A 23,596-nucleotide genomic window follows, 5' to 3' on the forward strand; every position below is an offset into this window, starting at 1 on the left:
TTCGGTCAGTGTAAGATACGAGATGGAGAAGGATAGGTATGTCCTCACAGAAGATCAAGAAAAATAAACATCGTTATATTTCGCTGCATGTATAATCAATAACTAGTCATCGGTGGCCAGCTCTTATGCACTTTTTTAAATATCTATTAACTACCTATGCAAATTAATTAAGAAGAATATAAGTTTGTTCTCTACTTTGTTGTGACAACATATATCCCATGATTGTACTCCCTTTTTATCTCAACATATTGGAATATTATTAATCCTCCAATGAGTTGTAAGCTTATCGTTTCAAGTTGAGACTCAAGAGAGTGAGAGGGTATGCTACTTTCCTTTTTTTTTTTCAGTCTTCATTTTTCAGCTCTTTTGGATAGTATGTCAAATTCTTTGAGCCACATTGACTACATTGCCCTCTCAAACATGCATTTGAATGAAATGCAAAGTAACAATGGCTCTAATGCCATCACAATAATCAAAGTCAATGTTCTACACCATGATGCAATGAAGTATGTGTACAAAGAGAATTGAAAGGGATGATGTACCATAGATATAGAGCATCTAGTACAAGACATGATTCTGTAACATTGTGTTGGTTCATAGATCAATCCAACATACTATTGGTCTGCCAAGGAGAATGAATCACTATAGCATGCCAATATATCGAGCGACCACCTCTATGAGTACTATGCAATAAGTTTACAGGATTTCTATAGCATGTGGAGGAAGAAATGACTTAACTTTTCTTGGGGAGGAATAAGGAGATGGAGCTTCGCGGTTTTTCTCCCCCTCTTTCTGTGTCACGAAATGAAAATATCAAGCTCCTAAAATAAACTCCATCATAAAAGTCCACTACTACTCCATCATTGGTCTGCATCTCCCCTTCCAATATCGAAACTGGGCTGATTAGGGAGACCATAGAGTCTCTACGCATACACAAGCAAAGTTAAAGGGTCATTGATGGGAAGATATGGGTCTGCATCTCCCCTTTCAATATCGAAACTGGGCTGATTAGGGAGACCATAGAGTCTCTATGCATACGCACGCAAAGTTAAAGGGTCATTCATGGGAAGATATGGATTGTATTCTCCTAACAGCCTTTTGAGCATCCTTTTTAATGTCCTTTGATGACCTCACAATTTGGCTGGTCTGGCAGCCTATGGGGTGGCTATAAGAGATGTCAAATCTCTAGAAATCCAAATGGCCAAACTGTCAAAATGATCCTCATGACCCAAGGCTAACTGACCACAATTAACTATCATGGCCTAAGTAATCATCCAGAGTATGCTCTACAGCATCCCCTGGATCCACTGCAAGACTGTTCACTGCTGAATATGCAGACTTTTTCAACCGAGAACAACTAACCAACCTGCCCTGCAGAACTCTGAAACCAGTTGTGAAAAACTGCACAAAAGCACATTCAACACACAGACTTGCAGCAGAGATGTTTACAGTATACTCAGAGAGTGTGATGCTCAGACATCCCCTAATATTTTATTGCACCACGTGTGTGTGTGTGTGTGTGTGTGTGTGTGTGTGTGTGTGTGTGTGGACTCGGGCCCATCACAGGTGGTAAATGGAAGGATGTCAAACCACCTTTCTGGTCATTTTAGGCTAAAATAAGTAGGTCAAGCTATACCTAATGCCAGGCGCATTTATGGTAAAGTTTTCATAAGGTTTGGCCACATCTGTTCTAACCATGTAGAGTGCAGTACATAGGTTAAGCTTAGAAATGAGGCACATGGCAGGTCTAAAACTTGAGGACAAGTCAATATGATCTGTCAGAAGCAGCAGATTTGACTAATCAGAATGCAGCTGAAGAGCTCTTAGAGAAGAAATGATGGCAGCAGAGAAACCGCATTCTCTAGTGCCAATACTGGGTGATAAAGAAGGGCAACCAAACTAAACCATGGTAAGGCTCATCATGGTTAAATGAGATAAAAACAGAGTAAAACAACAAAGGATCATGTCATCCATGTATACCATAGCTCCTAACTCTCCTACCATTTTGCAAAGGTCCAGCATAGGGTTATGGTGGAGTCTGCTGAAATGAGTCACCTCATGAATGTCTGGAGGTAGTCAGAGATGATAGAATGAATCCTCAGATAGTCCCATGGGGGTTGCCTAAGTTGGGGAAGGGGCCACTTAGCTATCCATAGCTGTGAAGCTCTATGTATAGTCCCTGCGATAGACACACATGCATACATGCACTCACGCACACATACAATAGCTTGAAGGGAGTCGCATGCTTAAACGGAATATGTATATTCTTCACCCCTAGGTACAGGGCTTGAATCCAAATAATTCACACTTTCCAGTTAGATATGTAAAACGCATTTAGTGAGGCCATTGAAACAGGTTTCAATGCCACAAGCAAATATTGTGAGTACCAACTGTGAAATAGAAAGAAACATACAGGAAATTACATAAGATAAACCATGACAGGAAGAAATGTGACTCGCTAAATACAGAGTTAAAGAGAGAAACATTAATCTTGTCATAATAGAAGGATGAAAGTTTCATGATCATGCTACATGATTATGGTTTTGAAAGTTTCATATCATAGTAAATGATTATGGTCTTTACAAAATGACACTCAAAGCAAGATTGGGAAACCCGCCAGCTGGTTGTTTGTTGTTGTTATTTGAAGGGGGAAGGGGGCCCGGTGGGGGGGACAAGGGGATGATGTAGAAGATGCAGAAAGTCCTTAGAAGGAAAAGGTGCTTTTGCTTATATACTATTGAAGAGTCCAATATAGCAATACCTCATCAGCAACAGGTGAGCTTTCATCATCTTCATTATATAGAAGGGCTAAAAGCAAACGCTTGAATTCTTCATATGCTTCCTGAAATTCGCAAACATTTGAAATTGAAATACAAACTGGATGATCAGATTTACATTAGAGTTATCATGCACATACATCTAAAGTCCTTACATTTGAAATTCAAATACAAACTAGATGATAAGATTTAAAATTAGAATTATCATGCAACATACATCTAAAGTTATTCAGTTTTATGCAGAGAGAGAGAGACAGAGAGAGAGAGAGAGAGAGAGAGAGAATGCATGGGTGGCGGAGCTATTTTAGATGCCCAAACTCACATGCAGGCACTCCGTTGGTCCCTTTTCCGCGCCATGTGCTCGGATGATCATCATCCGTGGGTCGCTATCGCCCGTTATTTCCTCGAGAGCCATGGGCTTCGGCATGGCAATACCCAACTCCGGAGTTCTTGGTGGCACGTTCTTAATGCTGATTCGCAGTTTTCCAGTTCTTCTTCATCGCTGCTTACTCATTTGGTGTGTTCCTAGAAACACGTCCTTCAAAATGCTCAGTGGCACCCAACGGAGGATCGCTTGGCTACTAACTCCTTTCAATTGGAATTACTGGCAGTCTCGCGTTTACTTTCGTGGGAAGGTAAACATGGGCTTAGACCACAATTCAACCGGATGGCACGTTTGGGCTTGTCTTCAATTGCGGATGCCACCCTTGCCAGTTGCAATGTGCTTATATCGTTTCGTACTGCTAGGAGGCTTTTCCGGATCCCTCGTGGATATAGGCCTTTATGGGAACAGCTTTTGACGGTGCTCCAAAGCAAACAACCCTTTCCTGCTCTTGCTTTGGATCATCCCTGGCAGGATTGGGACCTACAAGGCCGGCTGCATTTGAGCAAAGCTTCTGCTAACCAAGTGTATCATCTTCTGATTAAAGATAATCAATGGCTAGTTACTAAAGCGAATGCTTTATGGGGATTGCGTAAATCCCGGTCATGGTGGAGGGCAGCTGTGATGGAGGGTTGGGTCAACAAGACACCCTTTAAATACAAAGTCTTTCTTTGGAGAGTGATGATTGGGGGTCTTCCGCTTGCTTCGGCTCTTTCCAAGCGACGAATCTCCAATGGCACCTGTTTCTTTTGCACCACTACTATGGAATCCGCCCGCCACCGATTTATTTCTTGCCCCGTCGCTAAGAAAGTCTGGTTATTTTTGTCGGCTGTTTGGTGAGGGGTGGTTGGTATCACACTGCGCCCCTTTGATTGGGTTTTGGGCCAGCCCAAATACCCTACTCCCGCACAGCCACATATGAAGCTCATGTATCACTTTCTTCGATACTGGGGCTGTTGGCATAACTGGACCATTCGGAATGCTTTTCTGTTTGACTCCGCCCATAATGTTCAGCGGCATATTGTGAGGCTTAAGGGCCTCTTGTATTGGCAGTTAGCTCTTCTCCATCGTTCTGATTTGCTCTCTACGGAGGACTTCCGTCCTTGGCATATGGCAATTTCCTCCGCATCCTTGCCATGAAATTGTAACTTGTAGTACTTAGCACCTCTTCACATGATGGCTTGGATTGTCGTCATGTATCTTGTAATCAAGTAATCTTGTATTTTTTTCGTCGTAATACAATTACCTTTTACGAAAAAGAGAGAGAGAGAGAGAGAGAGAGAGAGAGAGAGAGTTAACCAAGTACTTTTCTGCACAATACCATCTAGATTGTGATGAGTACCCCTCCAACATAATACTATGGCCATCCCTCTCTCAACATCCACGAATGCAGACTAAAATCAATCCACCTCATAGAACAAATTCTCAAACCCAACAGCACCAGTTAACAATTATCTGAGCCTACACAACAATCATCATTGATTCTTTACTTGGAAATTTTGAGCATTTCGATCCTTTGAACTACATGCTTAACACACAGAGCAGGATTCTAGAGATTAAGTGTAGACAAAAACTTCTAGATTGTTCAAAACAAGATTTTATTGATCTTAGATTTAAATTCGGGGATATTTCTGATTGGTTTATTCTCCCTTAACAATAGTATGCATGAATTGGAGATTCATTGATCTTGGACAATGCACACCAGATTGGCCCCAAAATTGGCGCCCCTTTCGGTATTTCTTTAGCTTTATTGAAGAAAAAGTTGACTTACAATGGGATTCTCCCAATCCCTTTCGGTATTTCAACTCCCCTTGCTGTCCAAAGTGACCAGCAAGTCTTCAATCTATTTTGCCCCTTGATTCGGCCACTCAATTGGTCTTCATCTGCTTTGATGGAAATGGAAAATGCCCCAAATTCAATTATTTGCTGGTCTCTCCACTTGAATAGGCTAAAAACAGCTTTAACCCTGTTCAATCCAAGTCTTGGAGCTTCCAATTTCTAGCACGATTCTCGAGGCTGCTACTAAACCCTAATTTCTGCTGCATATATTAGGGTTTACAGCAGAGAAATCTAAAATTTCTCATCCTCCAAGGGTCCAAATGCTGAGATATTTGGAGCAAGGCTATGAAATGGCTAAGAGATGAGAGGGAAAACTGTGGAGAGAGAAAATTCAGAGTTTTGTTGCGAAGAATGACTGAAAACCAGTCAAGTGCAGGTACTGCCCTGCCACAACAGCATGTAGATGCAAAGAACTGAAGAAAATCAGTCATTTATTGCTATTGCCCTGCCTCAACAGCTTGTAGATGCTGTCTCCTGCTATTGATTGGTCTTTTTTTGCCCTTGGCTACCTCAGCTTTACATTAGAGATTAACTAAAATCTCTTCCTCAAATGGCTTAAATTGCTAGAAAATGCTGAGATAACTTGAGAGATGGCTAGGAGATGAGAGAGAATGTTGTAGAGAGAGAAATTTCAGAGTTTCATCTCGAGAAACGCCAAAAAGCTACTACTTCCTTGCTCAAACAATCATGGAAGCTGTCACCTATAGCTTAGGACCACCAAAAAGACTATTGCCCCTTCCTGTATGTTGTCATCTACACCAGAAGGACCTAGGGATGTTGTCACCTGCTTCTAGAGGGCTAAACTGTTGTCATATACTATAAGACCGATCCCCAGTGGCTGCAAATCACATCAGCATGCTCTCCTTACTCCCTAACAACTCCTCTCTCACAATAGCTAGAATAGACTTTCACTAGCCCCTAAAACGTTTTTTCCACTTGCATAGGCAAGGTTTGCCAAGTGACAGCCTTCTAATCTCATTTTTCAGTATTATCTATCTTATTAAATTAATTTTTAAAATATTGATTTTAAAAATTAATTTAATAATTATTCTGGAGCTCAAAAATTTAATTTCACAAATCAATAATTAAATTGGCTAGACCAATTTGTCTTCCAAGTATCACTAAGCAATTATTAACCTTAATAAATTAATTAATACCTAGTCTCTAATATCACTATTAAATTGGCTAGGCCAAAATATGACACTACCACCTGATACCTGTCAAGCATAACTTATTACAACTTTTGCCTTTGTCACCCACTGCATCCTCGAGACCCTTAGCTTGTTACCATGAAATAACTACCATGTGTATCACATGTGCTAAACAACCTTGCACATCAAATGTTATCGACAAGATTAAAGCACTTCAAACTTTTACCTATCCATGACAAACCTCCTATACCAAAGGAAAAGCATACTACACTAGAATTTCCATAAGACATCACAATCACCACATTGGCCATTGTTGTTCAACCATGCCATATGTCCCAAACCTGTTGAGAATTTCTAGCCAACATATACATAACATAAAACTGAAAATTAGTCTAGAACCGTTGCTAGAAACCCAGTGGATACATGCATAACTCATGTTTCTCAACTGTTTTAACTGTCAACCATAGAAAAGCATTAATTCAAAATAAACCATGGCTGAAATTGTCAATGGCATTTACTTACGTACTACTATCCATGGAACCAGTTGTAACCCATTGAACACTAAGCATAATCTATCATAAACTCATCATTGTTGATCTAAGAATTGATCACAAACTGATTGCAAAATTTGATCAATAACTAATGCAAAACTGATCTCAAAAGTGACCATAAATGGTTCTCAACTAATCAAAAACAGAGTTGAAAATTATCAAAAATTTTGTCTCAAAACTGAGGCAAAAACTCATGCCAAGCTTATGATAAATTGATGTAAAAGTATAGTTTCAGTGCCCTCATAGCAGACATACTATCAACATAGTATCTCTCCCTTGAGCATCAACCAGAACCCCACTACGCTAAACCTGACTAAGCCCAAAATAAAGTCGGTCCTAACTAAAAGGCATCTCAATAAAGTTGCAACAACTGAGAATGGTCTACCAAGTCAACCTCTTTCATCCACTTTCTATTGGTGAAACAATGTTGAAGCTTCACCAAGAAATATATGGAAACTTTACCTCTTAACTTTACTTGCCTTGAAAACTCCACTAGGTTGTAGGCCTTTCTTCCCCTTAAGCATTGCAATGCTTTATACTTCCACATTGTTGCAATTCCAACTCAACTAATATGCAACATTGTATCCAATTGACTAGCCCCTCATGTGTACCTCACATGCTAGGAGCACCAGATACGTAAGGAAACATTCTTGTTTTCATACTTTGGACCATTGCAATGCGACTATGCATGGAACTTTGCATACTATCAACCATACTAAGATACATTGTATACATTACTAACAACATTTTTCCTCATGACCAATACTATACGAAGCATTTGCATTACCAACATTAATATCATGAGTCCCAAACATAGTGGGCTGCATATATGCATTGCCAAACTTGCCACTTTGTGCCGCAACATCATGCCAACATTATTATGCATGGGGTTATTGCAGTACTGAAGGACTCAAACTTCACTCCTTTTCCAAATTCATCATTGTCCTTTGCTGCAGCATTGGGTGTCAAGTTGTCCTACACTAGCTGTTGCAAGAAGGGTACATTTGCTGAATTTACATGAAAACCAACACCAAGTAGAGCATTTGCATGACCAACACTCATTCCTCGAGCTCTATAAGCATTTGGGGTTACAAATGCATTACCAAACATGCTACTTTGTGCTATAGGTATCAAGTCAATGCTTCCATACATAATGTTTTGCACATCTCCAACCATACTCAACTGCATTGGGCCTTGCACACCATGCATTGGCTGCTCCACATCATAGGGATTTGTGCCATGAATTCTCATATGTAGTCCCTCACCAACCATAGCATGAAAAATTGTGCCACCACCAAAGTATCCTGGCTGCCCTATCACATGATGTATCCCTAGTTGTCCTTCAAGTGAAGACTTTGGCATTACCTTCGGTGCATCTTGTTGTCCCAAAGGTTTGGAAGATGACTTCTTTTTGCCCTTGCTATCCTTCTTCACAGCATTAAAAAATTAGGTGGATTGAGGATCCTTTGCCAATTCAGCAAAGAGATTTATTGCTATCCTCATCAGATTTTCAAACTCGTCATCAAATTCACATTACAGCGGTGGTCCACGCTCTTGACACAAGGTAGAGCACCATCAACGTGTAATTCAAGAAAATGTTTACATTGAATTGGTTGACAAGTACCTTTGAGGTGGACATCATGACCACTTGGAATAAGCTTGATGCTAAGGAATGCAAGAATTTAGATCAATACAATCACAAATTTTGAGATGCATTATTGCCTGTCATTTCTTATTGCCCCATACCCCTTCATGAGCAAGTGCAAAAATAATATGTTTATGGGCCACTTAAAGGAATCAAGGATTTTGCATTAAATCCACTATCTCTAGCATGTCTCAGCTCATAGAGACTACTACTCCATCCGATGCTTTGCTACATGGGAAGGATTCGAGCTTTGGAGAGAAACCAAATAAAAAGTTATTTTAAAGCTGAGAAAAGGAACAAATCTAAAAATCTGCCTGAAAAGAGGCTAAAATAGCAAAGATAGGGCTCAAAAACATTGACACAACGTAGGGAATTGATGGTTGCTAATAAATGTTTTATTTGTGAACAAGAGGGTCACATTGCAAGAGACTATCCAAATAGGCAGCAAGCTAGAAAATCAAAAATCAAGAAGATTCTAAGGGAAGGAAGCCCAAAACATCAATGGGATTAGTACCCGATGTTGTTAGTGATCAACCCAAAGATGATGTTACTAAGTTCTACCGTGTCATGAGGACATGTATTTTTGAAACCTCACTTAACATGTGGATTAATTTTTAATCACATGATTAAGTAAATGTTGCACATGTGAGGTGCAACTGGGGTTAAAGTAAATTTAGGAGCCCGAAACCCAAGGAAATCACGGGATGTCAAAGGCAAAAGTTGCTATAAGTTATGCCGCACAGGTACTTGGTGGTATCTGGTGCCAGTTGCTGGCCTAGGTCATTCGTTTGGCCATAAGTGTCAGTTGGTGACACTAGAGAAGTGACGTTTAATGATATCTAACACCAATATGATAGTCAAAGATGGCGCAGAGACGCTCAGGAATGGAAGATGCCTAGCCAATTTAATTATTGGCCAATCAGATTATTTAGGGAGGAGAGACTGTTGGTCTGTTTTGCAGCCATTGAAGGACCTTCTAGGGCAGCCGAAAGCAAGAGAAGACTAATCAGCAACAGGTGACAGCATGTTCAAGCTGTTGAGACACGGTAGCAACAGTAAATAACTGATTTTCTTCAGTTTATTGCATCTATAAGCTGTTGTGCCAAGGCAACATGTGCATTTGACTAATTTTCAGTCATTCTTCGTGACAAAACTCTAAATTTCCCTCTACAACTTTCTCATCTCCCAACCATTTCACAGCCTTGCTCCAAAGATCTCAGCATTTAGACCCTTGGAGGCTAAGAAATTTCAGATTTCTCTACTGTAGACCCTAATCTGCATCAAAAATTAGAATTTACCAACAACCTCAGGAATCATGCCAGAAATTGGAAGCTCCAAGACTTGGATTGAACAGGGCTAAAGTTGTTTTTAGCCTATTCAAGCGGAGGGACCACCAAATAATTGAATTTGGGGCATTTCCCATCTCCATCAAAGCAGGTGAAGGCCAATTGATTGCCCGAATCAAGAGGCAAATCAGATTAAAGACTTGCCAGTATTTTGAACAGCAAGGGAAGTTGGAATACCAAAAGGGATTGGAAGAATCCCATTGTAAATCAACTTTTTCTTCAATAAAGCTAAAGAAATACCGGAAGGGGCACCAATTTTGAGGCCAATCGGATGTGCATTGTCCAAGATCAGTAGGTAAATTTGTATTTTCAGATTTGCATTAATTGTTTGCTGCTGTAATTAAGGTGTAATCAGGGATTTACCACCCATCCACAGAAGGAAGCCTGGTTACATACCAAGCATAGAGCAAAATTAGGGATCAACATGCATTTATCTTCTTTGATAATGGTGCATGAGCCAACTTCATCTTTGTGGACATAATAGGCTATCTAGGCATTAGAGAGGATAAAATAGGACCCATCGAGGAAGTTGGAATGGCACGTAAAGGCCATGCAGAGCCCATCACACCGCTCATTGAAAAGCATCAGTTGTATATATAGGGATATATGGGGATCATTCAGACCAACCATCTTATTATACTTTTCCATTATATTCTTCCGGGGATTCTAGTCTCCAATTGGCATTGATGGCATCTCCTGAGAAGGTGCCAGTCCTACCTCTCTCTCCACATCCAACAAGCTAGATGGGACGAACTACCCTCTAAGATCATGCTATATGGAGTGTCTCCTCCACGATTGTGACCTTTGGGATTTTGTTATAGTCCCTATACCCCAACCTACCATGGATCCTCATAATGGTGTGACCGCAAATTCGACAGCTTTACGAGATCGGTTCAATGCCAAAGCTTGCTCTTCTCTCCTTTTGAATTGTATAGAATCTATGCGCATGCTTGAGTTGAAGCTACGACAACTCTCTCCCAAATTCCCCTACGATGAGTGATCACATCCATAAGATGGAGGAGATTCGGGATGAACTTTCATTTCTTGATATAAACATTTCTTTGGAGGACCTCGTTGTGACACTTCTGTCGCATCTGCCATCACCAATATATGATGTGTTCTACAACAATCTTCTCACTTCTCATAGCTAGGAGACTCACATGGGAGGAGCTAGTTCCATTGGTGCTTGAGCAAGATGCACGTCACAGTGAGGGCTGGTAAATTTACTCTAACCCCAATTACACCTCACATGTAGAACATTTACTTAACCATGTGATTAAAAATTAATCCACATGTTAAGTGAGTTTTCAAAAATACATGTCCTCATGACACTTTTCCATGAAAGCTATATCAAAATCGAATGTATCAAAGTCGAAAGATGACTCCAACTTCTTTCTCTTCTTTTTCTTTTGCTTGGCTTGTCTTGTACCTGTAGATAAAATTACATAAGCACGACCATGTGCACAACCTCTCAGCCTTGGGCACCACCCTGTCCCCGCTCTCTGTCTTGTGCAGCCTTGTCAGCTGGCGCTACCCTATCCCCGCCCTTTGTCCTGCACCACTCTTGTCAGCCTGCACTGCCCTGTCACTATGCCCCATTGCCCGCCTGCTCCACACCTAACTGCCCTACCCTTGGCCACCCCTGCACCTGGACGCTAAGGACCTGCTACTCCCGCCTGAGTAACGCCGACTATTGCTCCAACTCCCAATTAAGGCAAAAGTTGCTATAAGTTATGCCGCATAGGTACTTGACGATATCTAGTGCCATTTGTTGGCCTAGGTCATTCGTTTGGCCATAAGTCTCAATTGGTCACACTAAAGAAGAGGCGTTTAATGGTACCTAACGCCAATCTAATGGTCAAAGATGGCGTAGAGACACTCAAAATGGAAGTTGCCTAGCCAATTTAATTATTGGCCAGTCAAATTATTTTTCAGGGCACCGAAATAATTATTAGATTAATTTTTAATATTTAAAGACTGAAAATTAATATTTAATTATGAATGATGCAGAAAAAACCATTTGAGAAGGCTAGCACTTGTCAAAAATACCCATGCAAGACTAAAAAACGTCTTTAGAGGCTGGATAGAGGCATTTTAGTGTATTCAGCTTGCAAGAGAGAGAAAGGCGATGCTGCTGGTCTAATTTGCAGCCATTGGAGCACCTAAGGAGATAGCTACGGGCAAGAGAAGACCAATCAACAACAGATAACAGCATCTACAAGTTGTTGAGGCAGGGTATCAGCAGTAAATGACTGATTTTCTTTGCATCTACAAGCTGTTGAGACAAGGCAACAACAGTAAATGACAGATTTTCTTCAGTTCTTCGCATCTACAAGCTGTTGAGACAAGGCAGCAATAGTAAACGACAGATTTTCTTCAGTTCTTCGCGAAGAAAGTCTAAATTTCTCCCTCTTCAACATTCTCTCTCATCTCCCACCTTTCTACAACTTTGCTCTGAAGATTACAACATTGATATCACCAAAAGCTGAGAAATTTTAAATTTCTCTGTTGTAAACCCTAATCTGCAACAGAAATTAGGATTTAGCATCAACCTCGGGAAGTGTGTCAAAATTTGGAAGCTCCAAGACTTCGATTCAACACGGTTGAAGCTGTTTTTAGTCAAATTCAAGTGAAGGGACTAGCAAATCAATGAATTAGGGGCATTTTTCATCTCTATCAAAGCAAGTGAAGGCCAATTGATTGTTAAATCAAGGGGCAAATCAGATTGACGACTTACTAGTCATTTTGGACAGCAAGGGAAGTTGGAATACCGAAAGGGATTGGGAGTAAGGGAAGTTGGAATACCGAAAGGGAAGTTGGAATACCGAAAGGGATTGAGTCTAAGGAAGCAAATTCCACAATATTGGATCTTTTGAGGTGGTATGTTTCAAGCCACACGACACAATGGGAGCAATATTTACCATTGGTTAAGTTTGCTTACAACATAGTGCATAGTTCCACTAGTAGAGCTCCATTTGAGATGGTTAAGGGTGGCAAGAAGATACCACCTATCTTGCAAACTAAGGATAAAATCTTCGAGGGTGATTGTTATGTGGAAAACTTGGATACATCCTATGCAAAGATAAAGTATGCACTTCAAAAATCATAAGAAAAACAAAAGAAGGTAGCTAATCGCCATAGACATGCTTTGCAATTTGGAGAGGACTATTATGTGTAGTTACATTTTGAAAAGGCAAGGCTGAAAAAGATGAAAGAAAGAGAGAGATTGTATCTGAAGTTAAGTATGAGATACTATGGGCCCTCCCAAGTGTTGGAAAAAATCAACAATGTCACATATCCATCTCTCATTTTGTTGCGAAGAAAATCAAATTTCTCTCATTTTGGCTTTTTCTCTCATCTTCTCCAATCTATTCTCAAGAGATCTCAGCTTATCTTAGCCATTCGGGGCAGCATTTGGGTAGCAAGCCAAGGACCTCGAGGATGCAATGGATGTCAAAGGCAAAAGTTGTGATAAGTTATGCCAATTGGGCTTTGGGGGTCAATTAGAGTCAATTTTAACCCTAGTATAGCTCTTTGGTAGACACCAAAGGAAATTGTGTTGTAAACCCTAAATTTTTGCAAAAATCAATGTCTACTAGCCCCCTCAAGACCCGTGACATGAATAGAAGGCATCCTACACTGAAATCAACACCTATAATTTGTGTTATTGTCAAGGATTTCATATGCCCAACCATCCATTGTAAATTTGGAGCAAATTTTGGCCAGTTGGGATCCACTTAGAGTAAGTCCTTGGTACAAAAAAGAGACAAATTGCCCAATTTGTTATTGATTGTTGGAACAACAAAGAGTTTTTGGCTTAGCCAAGGAGATTGAGGAATCTCAGCTTGTAATCAATCCATTGGCAATTGAAGTTAAAGGAATACCAAAAGGAGCCACAATTTTGGGGGCAACAACATGTTCAACATCCAAGTTTATTAAGGGAAAGTGTACATTTCAATTTATGTTTGATTACTAATTGCTGTAATTAAGTGCTTGATCCAAGAATTACCACCCTCTCCGAGAAGGAAGGCTAGTTTCACCATCTTTCTTTCCTTTCAACTGAGGTATTTTTATCATTTAATCATCATTTACTACACTTCTACTTTGTTTATTCATTTAGGTGGACTGCTACCTTGGTGGTTGTGCCTTCGCAATGCATAGGAGCCATCTCCCGAGGTTGAGTTTCAGGCATACCCACGACACTTGGTTAGCATCGGAGACATATCCCAAGATCGAGTGTGGTTAGATCCCGACTAGCTTCTGGCTAACGCTTCCCCCACTATTCTTGTTTGGGAGTGTCCTGTTTTTCTTCTTCATCCATTAGATCCATTTGCATATGGATTGCTATTTAGGCACTTCTTGACAAGCATGGAGCCCTCTCCCGAGGTTGAGATTCAAGTTTGTCCACACCACTTGGTCAACACAAACCCTTTCCCAAGATCTAGTACGAGCCTATTCCGCATACTAGATGGCCGATTCTCCTTTGGCTATTCCGGCTAAGGGGCATTCGGTCTACCTTCATCATTAGATTCATCATGGCTCTTGGCACTATACAAAGATTGACACCATGCTCCTCTTCCTCCTTCGACATCGACATGCATGGTTAAGAGGGGATTCCTACCCTTTCTTGGTATTCTACAAAGCATTTGTCTTTGACATAGGCTTCCCTTCCCTCTCATTCCTCGCCTTTGCATTGCATGCTCACCATCTTTTTAAAAGGGTACTTGGCTAAGTGAATAATTTTCGCATAAGGGACATTGTCCAAGTAGCACCTATTACATACGCATTCTCATCATGTAGCATTACTCTATGCATCTCATTGTGTAGAGCACCCCTAAGTGGATCTTGAGCTGTTTCCACCAATAGTTCTTTTACCACCTTACCACCACACCCCCATACTTGTCACCAACACCCATGGGTGTTAGGAATCACTCGTCTATTTTGTGATGTGGTGGATCTAACCCTCCCTTTTCGTTCTTCCCTTGGGACATAGTTACTTTTAATAGGACAAAAATCTTATTCAAAACAATTTTTAAAAACCAAAAAAAAAAAAGTTCAATGTGGTTCCATCTGGCTTTGCAAGTCTTGGTAGGCCATTGGGCAACTAATGAGCACCCTTTGTCCAATGCCTTAATCTCTCTCGGGTAATCACTTGGCCTCCTTGGTAAGATAACCATATGTAGTCTTGGTAAGCCATTGGGCAACCAACAAGGACCCTTTGTCAAATGCCTTGGTTGCTCAAGGACGAGATGCCTTAGGGTAAAATGGTCTTGAGCTTAAGGCATAAATCCAACTAAAATGCCAAGGATTGTTAGGTTTGCTTTTGTAGATATGAAAAAATGGACTTTTGATTTAATTTTATAATAAAGAAAATATTTGCTTCTTTTTCTTTTACCAAAGGTATGGCTACGTGGCTTAGGTGTTGGTTTGCTAAATCAACATACAATAAGATTGTATCATGAGTCAAAATCGCATTTTCTCCAAACAGATACAAAACACAAGTGGTGCAACAATGGCATGATAAAAGAAACACACACACTACAGAAATACATTGTAGGCTACCAAATGAAATTTAGCTGATAAGGTAACACTAGTATCTCACAATCCCTATCTAGTTCTAATTTTAGGCTTGAGAGGGGGTGTTGAGCTTTAAAATACATTATAAACTAATTAGCTCTTTAAAATAACCCCAAAACATGTAAATTATCCAAAGTTTCATTAAATCATGCATAGTCCCAGAGAGTGTCTATGTCCCATAAGCCAAGCCCTAATTTGGAAAAATCCACTCATCTATAAATAGACAAGCTGCCCACAATCAATCTCATCCCTTGTCTTGCACATTTCAGCCATTAGCTCTCCCTCTAGTGGCTATCTAGTCCATCGCGACTACTGCCACATCATTACCACCCTAGTGACCCCGACTTTGCCCTAGCATAGGGCTAAATTATCCATCTAATAAAGGGACAATGCCTTGTCCACTACTACCTCCCTACTGTCCCACCTCTTCCCAAGCATCATATAGCTTGGATTTACTGCAATGCAAGCTCAATTTGCAACAAATCTTCCTCCTACAACTATCGGCTAGCCTTCCATTGTTGTTAATGTCATAAGGACATGTATTTTGAAACCCCACTTAACATGTGGATTAATTTTTAATCGTATGGTTAAGTAAATGTTGCACATGTGAGGTATAACTAGGGTTAAAGTAAATTTACGAGCCCAGGACTCCAAGAAATCACGAAATGTCAAAGGCAAAAGTTGCTATAAGTTATGCCGCACAAGTACTTGGTGATATCTAGTGTCAGTTGTTGGCTTAGGTCATTCATTTGGTCATAAGTGTCAGTTGGTGACACTAGAAGTGGCGTTTAATGGTACCTAATGCCAATCTAATGGTCAAAGATGATGTAGAGGCACTCGAGAATGAAAGTTGCCTAACCAATTTAATTATTGGCCAATCAGATTATTTTTCAAGGCACCGAAATAATTATCAGACTAATTTTCAGCATTTAAAGACTGAAAATTAATATTTAATTATGGATAATGCTCGAAAAACCATTTGGAAAGACTACCACTTGTCAAAAATGCCCATGCAAGACTAAAAAACGTCTTTCGAGGCTAGAGAGGCATTTTTAGTGTATTCAACCTACAAGAGAGAGAAATGAGATATTGTTGGTTTGATTTGCAGCCATTGAAGGACCTTCTGAGGCAACCAGGGACAGGAGAAGACCAATCAACAGCAAGTAACAACATCTACTGGCTATTGAGACAGGGCAACAACAGTAAATGACTGATTTTCTTCAGTTCTTTGCATCTACAAGCTATTGTGGCAGGGCAACAGCTACATTTGACCGATTTTCAATCATTCTTCGTGACAAAACTCTAAATTTTCTCTCTCTACAACTCTCTCTCATCTCCCAGCCATTTCACACCCTTGCTCCAAAGATCTCAGCATTTGGACCCTTGGAGGATGAGAAATTGCAAATTTCTTTGTTGTAAACCCTAATCTACAGCAGAAATTAGGGTCTAGCAATAGCCTCGAGAAACATACCAGAAATTGAAAGCTCCAAGACTTGGATTTTTAAAGGCTGAAGGTGAATTTCAGCTAAATTCAGGTGGAGGACTAGCCAGTCATTGAATTTGGGGCATTTCCATTGTCTATGAAGTGGGTGAAGGCCAATCAAATGCCCGAATCAAGGGGCAAATCAGATTGAAGACTTGCTGGTCACTTTGGACAACAAGGGGAGTTTGGATTGCGAAGGGGATCAAGAGAATCCCATTGTAAATCAACTTCTTCTTCAATAAAGCTAAAGAAATACCGAAAGAGGCGCCAATTTTGGTGCCAATCAGGTATGCATTGTCCAAGATCAATAGGTAAATTTGTATTTTCAGATTTGCATTAATTGTTTGCTGCTGTAATTAAGTTGTAATTAGGGATTTACCACCCATCCATGGAAGGAAGGCTGGTTATAGTCAGTGATCAGCTGCCATCATCTTCAAGCCATTACATTGTTGCATTTACTAGTTTCATTCCCAAAGACTGCTATATTTTAATTTCCATTCTGCCAATCTTCCATTTTCAACCTCATCTCAACTCCAAATGGTGGTTATAGTACTTGGGATCCGTCTTTGGTGGACAACACACATCGACACCTCCTTCAACCCATCCCCACAAGAACCATCGGCTATTGGACAACTCTCCCCTTGAGTTTCTTGTACACTCTTTCCTTCATTTACAGCATTCATTCATTCACTTTAGAGTTATCTTTCTTCTTTATTTGGGTTTGTTTTGTGTTTTGCACTCTGTGTTTTGTGATTTTACATTTTGCATCGTGTTTTTACGTTTTGCCTTTAGTGTTTTGTGTTTCAATCATGGTCGTACACTTGATGTTTTCTTTTGCAAACCCTAGCATATCTCCGCACCTGCTGTAAAGAAAAAGTAAAATATTTAAATCCTCAAATCCAATTGCTCCTTGCCCGTTATCAAGAGTTGGCTCTGATACCGACTATAAGAACTCACAATACTAATGCACAACTCAACAAACGTGACAGGACACGAGAAAGGCGAAAAGATCCTCAAATCCTAATTACAACAATAAAATAGAGATTCATACAAGTGTTGACTTCAAGATCCCAAGCTTTGACTAGCACTTTGAATCCATGAAGTCACCTAACTCTCCTATCTCAAATAGTTCTTCACTTCAACATGCTCTACCTCAAACAGTTCTCACCTAAATCAAGCTAGAAACACTCCAACTCTCCTTAATCTTACATACACACAAGTAAACTTACTCTCTAATGCTCCTCACAACTTAGCATGAACAGAAAACTATGTGATTGCTGATCCACACCACGATCATCTTCACACGTTGCCATCATCTAGATTGATCATGCATGCAACTGACACAACTTTTCAATCAACACTTGCTCACGTCTCACCTTTTTCCATTAATTAAATAGTCGATTTAATGTTGTATTTATGTGCCACATCATCAATAATTTCAAAAGGCTACCTTTTTGCTATCCACCCACTCCCACGATCAACAAGGCATGATCTCGCTACCACAATATGTACAATCTACTATCCACAATCTGTCGATAGTTGCACGTGTCTCACCTCTCGCACAATCCTTCTCTTGCACACTCCCTTGGCCATGTCATCCAACCTATACATGTCCTATCACCTTCCGAGCATACGACCAAGTGTATGTGGGTGGTGTCCAAGTGCATTACAACATTGGCTTTCTTAGCCTGAAGGAACAAAGAAGAATCATTTGCTACTAACCAACAAAGAATCTTTGCCCCATTGGAAAGGCTTAAGGCAAAATTCTCACCATATGCTACAAGCTTATTCAACAATCTACCACAAGCCAATCACCAAAGCGAGCAACGGAGGACTAAGAGGAGAGCCCTACTTCAAGGAATGAGTAAGAGCGATTTCTTAAATAAAACCCATTAGGCACTACATGGGCAACCCCATTGTGGCTACTAGTACTCATGACATTCATCATTTTTCGAACCAAAAGCAACCATCATAAGGAAAGCCCAGCTAATATTCTCATAAGCTTTCTCAATGTCCAATTGAATCATAATTGCTTCTCAATGTCAGGGCTTTGAAGACTAATTTCCAGCTTTACACATAAAATATTATGCAAAATGTTTGATTCCTTCACTGGATGGACCACTTTGGGAGCACATTTTGTAGATATTAGCCAAACTTTTTACTCAAACTTTATAGAATGATCCCATCAATAGGCATCTTAGATAACAGTCTAGGCAATGCTAGCTCCAGTGCCTATTACACAAACTTCTTAGCACAAATTTTATACAATGATCCTATCAATACAAACCTTGGACAATAGTCTAAGCAGTGCTAGCTTGCAACCAGCAAATGTACCCTTGTTTCCCACACTTTTTAACACATGATTGAGACAAGTGCCCTGAGATCTTCCACATAAGTAGAGATCAACTCATTAGACAAACTCTTACAACTTGGGCTCTTTCAAGGAAGATGAGACAAGCTGTACTCCAATTCCTCTCCAATAATGTATGCATTCATAATTGCAGGCCATTCAGGAGTTATTAGAGCATGAACTCAATCCCAAACATACAGCTGGCAGCCTGACCAGGTCACAAAGATGTTTATGTGAACCCAATATTGATCTTTCGTAATCCATACACACATTAAAAATAAATTGTGGCCAAGTAAACACAACACTGTGAGGCCCTGCAGCCTCGCAACCTTTTTCTTTGCATACTTCAAATGGAGCCAAAAAAAGATTTATATTTTATTTTTAAACATGTGGTTGGCTATTGTTATCTCTCAAGCTTCAATGCAGGCCAGTAGTTCATAATTTTAACAGTGCTAGACCCTGGTCCTGCAGAGACCGCACTTTTTATGTTAACCATTGCTCACAAGAAGGTAACATTCAGGTCAGACTTGAGTCTCTTGGAAGGTTATAACCGCTGCTAACCGCATGCATCCTGTTGTCATGTCCTGGATGCTATCCAAGGAATTAAAACTCCCCATTCTATTTTGCTCAGAAAATTTGATTGGACCTTACCAAAAACAGACTGTATTATTCAGACTGATTGTTGACTAACTGCTGGATTGGCCACAGGAGAGTTTTTCTACTTAATGCATCTGTTGTCATGTTCCAAATGCTATCTGAGAAATTAAAACTCCCCATTCCTTTTTGCTCGGGAAAATTGATTGGAACTTAGAGGAGCTCTTATTGTTCGTTCCTCGGCATCCTTCTCGATCCAACCGAAAACAAATTGTATTCAGACTGAGCGTTGACTACTGCTGAGTTGGCGGGAGTTCTACTTAAAGATACTATGTGGATGAACAAGATTCATCAAAATATCATCCAGGTACATACTTTAACAAGGATATGTGGATGGACAATGGAAGTTTTAGCTGGATAGTACATCTGTAGATGGTGAAAGTGTTTTGATCCTCAGAAAATACTCACGTGGCACAAAATACTTTTGCCATCACCATTCAAGGAACAACGATCACACAACTTCAAGGCTGCAATGCAGTTAAGAACTACTGCAACTTGTGTGGGAAGCTATATTGAAGTGAAACTGTTGATCCAGCATTTATCTTTTTTGATTTGGATGATGAAATAACCCAACAAGTCATTGGATGGTCTCTGAATGGGTTAATGTTAAACAAGACAACCAGCAGTTGTTGGATGCACATTGAGTACAACTTGCTCCTTAAATATGATCCCTCATATACCACTTTTCCAACATTTCATGGAAAGGTATTGCAAGCATTTGAACCTGACAGTTGTTGGATGCACATTGAGTACAACTTGCTCCTTGAACATGACCCCTCATATACCACATTTTCCAGCATTTCATGGAAAGGTATTGCAAGCATTTGAACCTGACAATTTACTTATCCTGCACATGAGAACTATTTTGCGGACGTTACATTTAAGTTGACAACAACAACGTTGACACTCCTAAACTGCAAGTTTTCTCCAGTTAACTTATCCCACATGTGATAATTTCTGACAGATTGACATCATTGACACTATTTGCTGTTTATGATTAAAATATTGATCTATTACACAAAATAAATAGCAAACTTCCTCACCGGATATGCATCCAGAGCACAAGGACCTAGAACAGTTCGAGAGCACTGTATCGCTTGATCGCGAGCATCTACATTTCCACTGCGAAGCAGCTCTATAAACTTCTGTCGCCGGAGCAGGAGTTCAAAGATGTGAGTGCAATTGATGAACAAAAGACAACTTTGTTTTCATACTTGCAGAATCCAACCTGTTTGTGAAGTCGAAATAGAAGACGCTGATCATTCAAAACGGAAGGTGCGTGCTGTTGGATCAGTTCCAATGCCTCGGTAAGTTCACCTTTCTCGATCAACGCACGAATATGACTGATAGTGCAACGCAATTTGAAGTCACTCGATATCTTTGTGCTTTCAACTACGAGCTGCTCTCTCTCCGCATAGTCCAAAACAAGTGTATCCAGCGCATTCCAGTTAACAGGTGTATTGTCCATGAGATTCACATCCATGCGCGTTTGATGAATACTGCGGTGCAGACAGATTGTTCAATACATCTGTGAAACCCTACACGACATTGGAAGTGGTCAGATCAAGGAATTTCAAACTGGTACATGATAGTGAGTCTGTATATGTAACCCATTACCCGTGCTATAGGCCCGCAGGAAATGACAAGGCAAGAAAGCAGTCGTCTTCGAATTACCTTGAGCAGTTTTTTTAAACTGGAGGAGGGAAGTGGCTCGTTGAGAGGGAGTGAAGGTAAGCTAATTTCCTGCGATGGCGGCGCGGCCTGTAAAGATGAATTCGCGTATTTATTGATTATATTTCGTCATTAATCTATGCTTACACGATACACATCCTAAGCTACCTGCAATTTGCAAGCACTTTGCAAGACCTACCAGGCTAAGCGTCTTTCTCTTTTATTTTTAATGGTAAAAAGTGGTAACGTTCTTGCCGACTCTCTCTCTCTCTCTCTCTCTCTCTCTCTCTCTCTTTGTGTGTGTACTATGATACCTAATGCGTGTGCACTACTTTTCAGGTTCAATGACAAAGCTCTTAAGCTCAACCAACTCTAGGTGCCAATCGTGACTCGTATACATAATGTGCTTTCAAGGTGGTGCCACAGCCTAGGTACTTCACTTGTGGAAGTCTAGGCAAGTAAAGATTCTAACTTTCTTAAGAACTTGGTTCAAGATAACGCACAAAAAGCTCAGTTTGGCTTATGCCTCAAGCATACACAAGGTAATTATTTACCTTCCATAATATCAAAGATTCCATTATAAAAAAGTGTGAGTTCTTGCAATTTGAAATCCAAGCTCTTTGGACTCAAGGTATATTGTTGAATTTTTAAAAATGCAAGATCTCATTCTCTCTTGCTCATCACAATCCATACCAAGTCCCATAAGCACTTCAGGCCACCCTAGCCCAATCCACTACCATCATGAGATTATCCAACAATGTCCCTCATTTAATGAAGCCATAATGATTATATTGATGCACTTTTGTAGTATTGCAAGATCCATTGTGCCCCTACTTTGAAGATGTTGTGTGATGTGCTTATTAGGAATCAAGCTTATAAAACTTCTAGTCCAAGAGTTTTCCTTTCTTTCCAAGTACCAACGAGAGCATGTGATTCTTTGAGGCTAGCAAAAAATGAAGCATCACTTCAATTGTGATTCCATCATACCTAGGAGATTCCTAGTGCCTAGCCCTTGTAAAGTAGGAGCAATATCCTTTTTAATGAATGGCTTACTAAGAGACTTGTTCTCTAAGTCAATCACTTATTGTTCCATGGGCTTTAATAGTTGATTCAATGACCCATAATTTATCATTTCAATGTCCACATATAGAGTCCTGAAATAATCTCTACATAACGCCATTATGCGTTATTGATCAATTGTCTAGGAACCATGATTTTGCTACAATACCAATAGGCTTTCCTTTAGCCACTCAAACCTTAAGCTTCTTATGAACTTTAGAGAGATACGTCAAAAATCCATCACCATTCTTCTACTATACCTAAGACTAATCCTCTCCAATTCCCTTATTAGAGGAGGCTTGCCTAATAATATGTGCCTAATGTAGTAGATCAATTTCATTGAATCTAGTTTTTCGTATTTGGCCCTTCTTGCAAGAATTGCAATGTTTTCTTCCCAAAGGAGCTCCTTACTCTCATATATCTTGATCCTTTGTATGCTAATATTGTGCTACACCAACATAATCATGATATTAAAAAAGTATAACCCTATTATGGATATTGTCAATCAAGTGGCCAATTTTTTCCAAGGGCTAAATCCTTTCCTGGATGCCCAACTTGTGTAATGTGATCTAGTGACTTGCAAGATGCTCTCACTTGAGAAAAGCCACTAGTAGAAACCTCTACTAAGAAACCCACTAGACATGACTATTGGAACTGATTCAAACAGTGCAATGGGTAGGGATCATTTCTTAAGAGAAGCCAATCTAACCAACAACTCAGATAAAGGAAGAAGTGATGGACCGGTTTTTCTAATGCCCTTACTCAAAAACAATAGGAAAAATAGCTACTCAAGCTTAATCTAATGAAGAGGGAGAAGAAACTTAGCCTTTTCTTGAAGGATAATTAGAAAAAGGTACCATTTGTACTGCATTGGACAATAAGGGATCCAACCAACAATTTTCCATTATCTAAACACCAACATCACAAAGAGACCCTACAAAATGTCCATGTACAAAATCATAGGATTGAAGGAGTAATTTAGATAGTTACTTGATCAACGATTCATCCACCTGGGCAATTATCCTTGGGGTGCACTAGTACTTTTCCAAAAGAAGAAGGATGGATCTCTTAGGATTTGTATTGATTAAAAAGGGCTAAACCAAGTTATTCT

General features: G+C 40.0%; 1 protein-coding gene across 4 annotated transcripts in view; it reads right to left on the reverse strand.

Annotated features, from left to right (window-relative positions):
• Window positions 1-21,610, reverse strand: part of LOC148034135 (Ran-binding protein in the microtubule-organising centre protein) — a 43,858-nt gene extending 22,248 nt beyond the window's left edge. Inside the window, exons 1-4 of one of the 4 annotated variants that reach the window (XM_087682173.1) lie at window positions 21,430-21,610; window positions 20,984-21,283; window positions 20,799-20,900; window positions 2,762-2,842 (exon numbers count right to left, since the gene is read on the reverse strand). In XM_087682173.1, coding sequence (XP_087538299.1) covers window positions 2,762-2,842; window positions 20,799-20,900; window positions 20,984-21,238 — 438 coding nt within the window. In that variant the 5' untranslated portion in view covers window positions 21,239-21,283; window positions 21,430-21,610. Of the gene's footprint in view, window positions 1-2,761; window positions 2,843-20,798; window positions 20,901-20,983; window positions 21,294-21,372 lie in introns of all 4 variants that reach the window. The other 3 variants (XM_087682170.1, XM_087682172.1, XM_087682169.1) reach the window with 3 other exon arrangements.
• Window positions 21,611-23,596: the final 1,986 nt, after the last annotated feature.

This window comes from Lygodium microphyllum, chromosome 7, assembly GCF_053477565.2.
Source record: "Lygodium microphyllum isolate KBCC chromosome 7, Lygodium_microphyllum_v1.1.10, whole genome shotgun sequence".
Lineage (NCBI taxonomy): Eukaryota > Viridiplantae > Streptophyta > Polypodiopsida > Schizaeales > Lygodiaceae > Lygodium > Lygodium microphyllum.